This window comes from Myotis davidii, unplaced genomic scaffold (assembly GCF_000327345.1).
Source record: "Myotis davidii unplaced genomic scaffold, ASM32734v1 scaffold170, whole genome shotgun sequence".
In the NCBI taxonomy this organism is placed as follows: Eukaryota; Metazoa; Chordata; class Mammalia; order Chiroptera; family Vespertilionidae; genus Myotis; species Myotis davidii.
The window spans coordinates 1,045,558-1,052,412 of NW_006282528.1; the positions used below are offsets into that span (position 1 = coordinate 1,045,558).

General features: G+C 57.7%; 1 protein-coding gene across 1 annotated transcript; it reads right to left on the reverse strand.

Annotated features, from left to right (window-relative positions):
- Window positions 1–3,168: 3,168 nt before the first annotated feature.
- Window positions 3,169–3,902, reverse strand: KCNE2 (potassium voltage-gated channel subfamily E regulatory subunit 2). The gene has a single exon (XM_006753100.2). It carries the CDS (start codon window positions 3,783–3,785, stop codon window positions 3,228–3,230), a length of 558 nt encoding a protein of 185 aa, XP_006753163.2. The 5' UTR covers window positions 3,786–3,902; the 3' UTR covers window positions 3,169–3,227.
- Between the last annotated feature and the right edge of the window lie 2,953 nt (window positions 3,903–6,855).

Genomic DNA, 6,855 nt, shown 5'->3' on the forward strand with positions numbered 1-6,855 from the left:
GGAGGAAGTAACAGAATGGCTCGCTCCGCCCGCGGTGGCGCAGTGGTTAGAGCATCGTCCCGGGCACCGCGGAGAGGTCGCTGGTTCTATTCGAGGTCCCGGCACCTGCTCGGGCCGTGGGCTCCATGCCCAGTAGGGGGCGTGCAGGAGGCAGCCGACCCATGCTTCTCATTGGTGTTTATCCCTCTCTCCCTTCCTCTTTCTAAAATCAATCAAAAGTAAACATAAAAACATTTTTAAAATCTTAAGCATTTTTTAAAAATTGCTCTGTTCTAAGCACTTGGAGGCTCCTGTCTAAGGAAGTCCCATCACAAGCTCAGAAAGGGTTCACAGAGGCGGCGAGCGGACACCAGGAGATGCAGGCCATCTGTCCAGGTTCAGAGCAGCCCTGCTAGGCGGGGCCTGAGTCCCGTCTGGACCTGGCCTCAGGGCGGCCTTGCTTCCTGCCCAAACCACTTCAGACCTGGCCTCAGGGCGGCCTTGCTTCCTGCCCAAACCACTTCACACTCGGGAGTAAGTGGGCGCAGGGCTCCCAGAGCTGGTAGACCAAGCGGAGGGCACTCCTGAAGCCAAGGGGGCGGAGGAGTTGTGTGAACTGGCATCTGCAGTTCCGGGTTGAGGTGGCAAGCCTGGGTTTGGTGGGACTGGGGCCGGAGTGGCAAACGGGGCAGAGGGTTTCCGCAGCTGCACACCCTGCCTCCCTGTAGACCCCGCACTCCCCGTGTTTGTTCAGGTCTCCGTGTGACCAGAGGGCTCCCAGGAGCCTGGCCAGCGCCGGGTCCGCGGAGAGCACCGAGCCGCCTGCGGAGGACCTGGCGTCCCTGTCGGGTCCAGACGCGAGGCCCAGCTTTGCCACCGGGTCACTGATGCGGGCACGTTGGCATGGACGTCTGTGTGCACCAGCTTTCTAGGAGGAAGCCACTCGCCACATCTGTTTTCGGAACAGGCGTGGCTTTCTCTGACACTGGAGTTAACGCTCCGGTAGTGATGCCGAGGCTCCCGGGGAGGCCTCAACCCAGCCACAGTGCCCAGGTCCTATCACCTCGCAAGAAAGTACGCAGGGTGGGACCGAGCAGAGCACAGCAGGCTCCTTAAAGTGGGAGTGCACGCTCAGAAGGAGAGGCCCGGCCAGTGTGGCTCAGTGGTTGAGCATCAACCTATGAACCAAGAGGTCACAGTTCAATTCCCGGTCAGGGCACATGCCCAGATTGTGGGCTCCATCCCCAGTGTGGGGCGTAAAGGAGGCAGCCGATCCATGATTCTCTGTCATCACTGATGTTTCCATCTCTCTCCCTCTTCCTTCCTCTCTGAAATCAATAAAAACATATTTTTAAAAACACACAAAAATGAAACAAAAACTGTTGTGTAGGTCAATGTAGCTGCTATCTCTGGCTGAGACCAGTTTTTATTTGTCTCAACTATTGATTGCCCCAGGAAATGGGGAGGGGAGCAGGAGGGGCCGGTGTCAGCCACAGGTCATGTCCACAGGCTCTGACTTAGAAGGGCGGGATAGTGCCCGGGGCCTCTGTCCCCTGAGCTAACTCTCCTGCCTCTGGAGCGAAATTGCAGCTCATTACAAGAATCGATACCCTGATTCTATCTCCCTCCCAAGAGACAGACCCTGTCACAGGTGGAATACACCCCACAAGCCAGCGCCGGGAAGGAGGGCTCCTGTTCTGAGTTTTGTCTCCTGCCCTGAGACGTGAGGCCCTGCCTGCCTTGCTCTGCCTTGGGGATAGGTGGGGGAGCCAGGAGGCAGGGAGCTCCATGCAGCCGCCCCAGGCATCTGTCTCCCAGAGCTCCTACCCCAGCTCCTGAGAGAAGGGACTGTGGCCTGTGGCCCGCCCCTGGCCCTGATCTAGCTCCGCCCACTCTGTGAGGATCTCTGCTGTGACCCTCACTTGTCATCACAATGTTTCTGGGTCTGACTGCCTCCCTGTTGTGCGGGTGCCTCCCGCTCAGGGGGTCTCGTCCCCTCTGTTCTGCGGAGGTCGGGCCCGTGACCCGAGTGGACAGATGGCAAAGGGCGCTTATGGAATGAATGAGTGAAGGCCTCTAATCTGCGGAGGGCAGACTCGGCATCTCGGCATCTGCACGTGACACGGTCTGACACACGTGTGATGATCGGGGTGCCCCCGGCCTCACACGCCGTGATGTGAAGCGATGGTTGTCGAGCTTTGCGACAGACCCCAGCAGCTCAGACACTCTCTGTCCGCTGGTCTTGGCAAACATAAGTACAGGCAGTCGCTGCAGAGAGAGGAAAAGCAAGTTGTGTGAAAAGAAAAGGGTGCTGATAAAGCCATGCGGTGCCTTTATTGCTTTTCCACACTAAGTAGACGTTCAGCGAGCTCATTTTCTGCGGGACCGTAAATGACCGTTTAGCAATGTTTGCGGGGGTAGCTCTTCACGGTTCTCCCTCCCTGTGGTGGGGTGTTGTCCGACTCCGAGCAAGTTCAATGCCAGGAGAAGGATGCACCTGCTGCGACCCCATGGCCCTGCCGCCTTCATCGGGACTCGCGCTCCGACTGCATCAATGATGCTCCCGTCAGCCCAGTGACGGGGGTAGATTCCGAACCTCGGCATCTGGGTCACACGTCCTATTTGCCAGTTGAATCAGCCACATACAAAATCATGTGACAGGAGAAAGAAAACACAGCGCTTTGCAAATCTCTCCTTTCTACCCCCAACCACTGCGCAGGCACTCGGCCTCCACCTGGCTCTATTTCCACCACTGACACCGACAGTGACATTCCCATCGAGGAGGGAAGAGGCCCTCACACAGCACACCACGCCCATGAGCAAGCGCCAGGCACCGATGCGACACGCCACCTGCCTCGGGGACGCGACATGCGGTCTCCGCAGCGTCTCCGCAGACAGCAAGCAGCGAGGTGTCTTCTGAGCAGAGAGCTGGGGGTGCTCCAGGGCGCGGGCGTCTGGGGTCGGCTCCCTGTCTTTCTCTCTTGTCAAGGAGAGGGGGTTTTTTGTTTGTTTTTTGCTAATCCTCACCCGAGGATATTTTCCCATTGACGTTTAGAGAGAGTGGAAGGGAGATGGAGAGAGAGAAACATCCACGTGAGAGAGACACATCGACTGTTTGCCTCCTGCGAGTGCCCCGACCAGGGCCCGGGCCGGGGAGGAGCCTGTGACCCAGGGACATGCCCTGGACCGGAATCGAACCCTTGGGTCCGCAGGCCGAGGCTCTCTCCGCCGACCCCCGCCGGCCAGGCTCACGGGGACATTTTGAAGCCCGCAGCGCCGAGGTTCTGGTGCACGGTGGCCCTGGCCTCCTCCAGGCTCAGGATCTGGCTCTTGTACTTTTGCTTCCAGTCGTCCACGATGTACTGGTGGTAGGGGTCGTTGGAGTGCTCCTGCCGCTTGGACTTCACCGTGCTCACCAGGATGGCCACCACGATGAAGGAGAACATGCCGATCATCACCATGAGGTACAGGATGACGTAGTAGAAGTTCTCAGCGTCCACCCGGGCCTGCAGCGCCTCCTGCTGGGCGGTCGTGTTCCGGCGCCACGCGTCCATGTACCCCACGAGGACCCTCCGGAAGGCGTCCTCCAGGGTCTGCGTCAGGTTGGCCAGGGCGGGCATGCTGCTCCTGCGTGAGGCCAACGGGGAGACGGACGGACAGTGAGAAGGGGTCCTTCCCGCACGCGGCTGCGGAAGGGACGGACGGAGGGGTGCGCGAGGGGGAGCGATACGATCCCTCCCTAGCCTGCTGGTGATGGACCGAGCGCACACTCGGTTCTTTAAGCTTTTCATGTGCACCTGTTGCATGCATGGTATTTGCCAAAAGTGTAATGGGGGACATAACACTGTACATAGTATGACCCCAACTTATACATGTACCTAGCCCTGGCTGGCGTGGCTCAGTTGGTTGGAGGGTCGTCTCATACACCAGAAGGTGGCGGGTTCGATTCCCGGTCAGGGCACATACCCAGGTTTTGGGTTCCATCCCCAGTCGGACTGTGTGCAGGAGGCAGCTAATCAGTGTTTCTCTTTCTCTCTCCCCTGCCCTTCCTCTCTCTGAGATTAATAAAAACAAACAAACAAACAAATAAAATATATATGTAACGGAATGTATGCATGCATATGAAAATGGAGAAAAGACTGGAAATAAATAGTTTGAAATGTTAATAGTGGGTGGAATACCTAAAACTTCTTTTCTTCTTTACACTTTTCTCACGTTTCCAGTGTTCACCAACATTCTCGCATTACCTTGCTTAACCTCACAGTAGTTAGCACAATGCCTTGTTGTAACAGGCTTTCCACGAGCCTCAGCTGCTACCGCGATGGCCCGGAGTCCCCGTGCTTTAGAGGATTATGGGAGGGAGGCTGCGAAGGGACACTGACAGGGTCTGGCATGTGTGTCGGACCCTCGGTCCAGGAGTGCTCTCCCAAGTGCAGCAAAGAGGTGACTAGTACATCCGTATCTGAAAGACGTGTTTCAGGCGAGGATGCAGAGAAACAACCTGAGACGCCATCCTATTCCCAAACCAGCTCTCTCTCTGCCCCACTGCCCCGCCCCCCGCCCCCCTGCCACCAGCATCACCTGATGACGCCATTCCATGCAACACAGCCTCCTCCACACCACCTCCCGGGCCCCAGCGCCCTCTCTGCCCTGCACGCCAGCCAATGTCTTCTTTGTTTGTTTGTTTGTTTGTTTGGTTAATCCTCACCCGAGGGTATTTTTCCATGGATTTTTAGGGAGAGTGGAAGGGAGAGAGAAACATCCAGGTGAGAGAAGCTCAGCAGTTGGTTGCCTCCTGCACACGCCGGACCGGGCCCTGGGCCAGGGAGGAGCCTGTGAGGAGCAGGGACCTGCAGGTCCTCTCAGGCCATAGAACCCCTAAGGACCCAGCGGGGGTCTGCCTAGCGCCCCCTGAGGGTGTGATGAGTGAGTGCTCCCCTCCCGGGTCCTGTGCAAGCAACCAGAAACCACAGCCACACCCACTGACCCCCAATCTACAGTCCTCTTTTCCCAACATACCTGCAGGGGAGGGAAGGAGAGAGGGCAGGAGGAGGGTTTGCAGATCCCTTGAAAAAGAAAACCATTTCACGTTATTTTTCCCCCGGAAATCGTACATATGTACATACGAAGCTCTCCCTTCAGTTTCCGGCCCCCTGGGCCCCCTAAAGCCCATCCCAGAATCTGCAACAAGAAACCTCAGTGCGGACGCCCCAGGGGTTTCAAGGTGCGGGCGTGGCAGCGCGCACCCACCCGCCGGCGGACCCTGCTCATTGGTCAGCTCTCCTGGGGGACACGCTGTCCACCAAGCAGGCCCAGAGGTGCTTTCAGATGAGACCCAACCGCAGGGAAAGGCCCCGGGGGTAAGTGCCCGAGAGCGGCCTGGCCAGGCCGGAAACGTCCAGTCCCAGGTGGACCCGTGGGAGCACTGAGCACGCGGGTGTCTGCTCCGCACGCCCAGGAAAGGGCCCAGGCCCCACGTGCGAAGGCTACTTCCAGATGGACACGCGCAAACATGCAAGGAGGGTGCCAGTTCCGACACCCACTCAGCTCCGTGACTGAGGCACTGGCCGTATCTGGAATGCACACTCCCCCTCGAAGGAGAACGCCTAACAGGTGTGGACTTCAGCCACCGTTTACGTTCTCTTAACCCTGTGAAACTGCCACTGACACAGGTTAAAATGGCCGAAACTGGCAATTTCATGGGGTGCAGCCAGGTATAGGTGGGCCTATGTGTTTCAGATATTTTTACTAAGGATTTTTGCTCCAAAACAACAACAGAAGCACCACGATGGTCCATCCAGGGCGGCTCAGTGGCTGAGTGTTGACCCATGAACCAGGAGGTCTCAGTTAGATTCCTGGTCAGGGCACAGGCCTGGGGTGGGGGCTCGATCCCTAGGAGAGGGCGTGCAGGAGGCAGCCGGTCCATGCTTCTCTCTCATCATTGATGTCCCCTCTCCCTTCCTCTCTGAAATTGATAAAAACATACTGGAAACCCCACCACGACGGGCCTTGGAGATGACGGAGACCAACCCAGCCCTGCGGCAGGTGGAAGGGCCGCAGCCTCAGAGCTTCCGTCTCCTGTCCGAGGCCCCTGGGCTCGCATGCCGGCTGCCAGGACAAGACACCGTCACCTGCCCAGCACCCGCCCTGTCCCAGCGGAGCCCACACAGGCCGGCAGCGCCCCCCGTCCAGCGTCGGCGGCTGCTCAGCTGAGCTGGGCAGAAGGGAGACCAGGACCGCGGCTGGAGCCTGTGGCCATCAATAAGTCGTTCCCCATCTCAGGACACACAGTGGCCTCCTGTGCCCTGCGGTGCCTGCCCAGGTGTGTGTCACTCCACACGGGCTGTTGACACCATGAGCAAGTGACCCCCACTGACCCCAAGTCTACAGTCCTCTTTTCCTAAAAGGTGGGGGACCGCTGGCATCACCTGGGCCTACAGAAGGCAGCAGTGTCTTTCATGTGTGTATAAAGGACAGGAAAAGGTATGATTCCATTTGCCTTGAAACTCCCATAAAACACTTACAAAGTGGCCCAAGCCGGTGTTACTCAGTGGATAGAGCAACGGCCTGTGAACCGAAGGGTCCCAAGTTCGATTCCGGTCAAGGGGACGTACCTCGGTTGCGGGCACATCCCCGGCCCGGGCCCTGGTCGGGGGGCGTGCCGGAGGCAACCAGTCAACGTGTTTCTCTCACACCGATGTTTCTCTCTCTTTCCCCCTCCCACTTTCTCTAAAAGCCAGTGGTAAAGTATCCTCGGGTGAGGATTTAAAAAGAAAAACTTACAAAATGGAATTACTGAGTAACCAAGGAAAACACTACCAGCAAAAGGAGAGAGAGGAATTCTTAAAAATCGCTCCTCTGAGAATTTTCTGGCAA

Coding starts and splice junctions, on each gene's coding strand:
- KCNE2 (XM_006753100.2), bottom strand. CDS start 3,785: ATGCAACAGGTGCACATGAAAAGCTTAAAGAACCGAGTGTGCGCTCGG.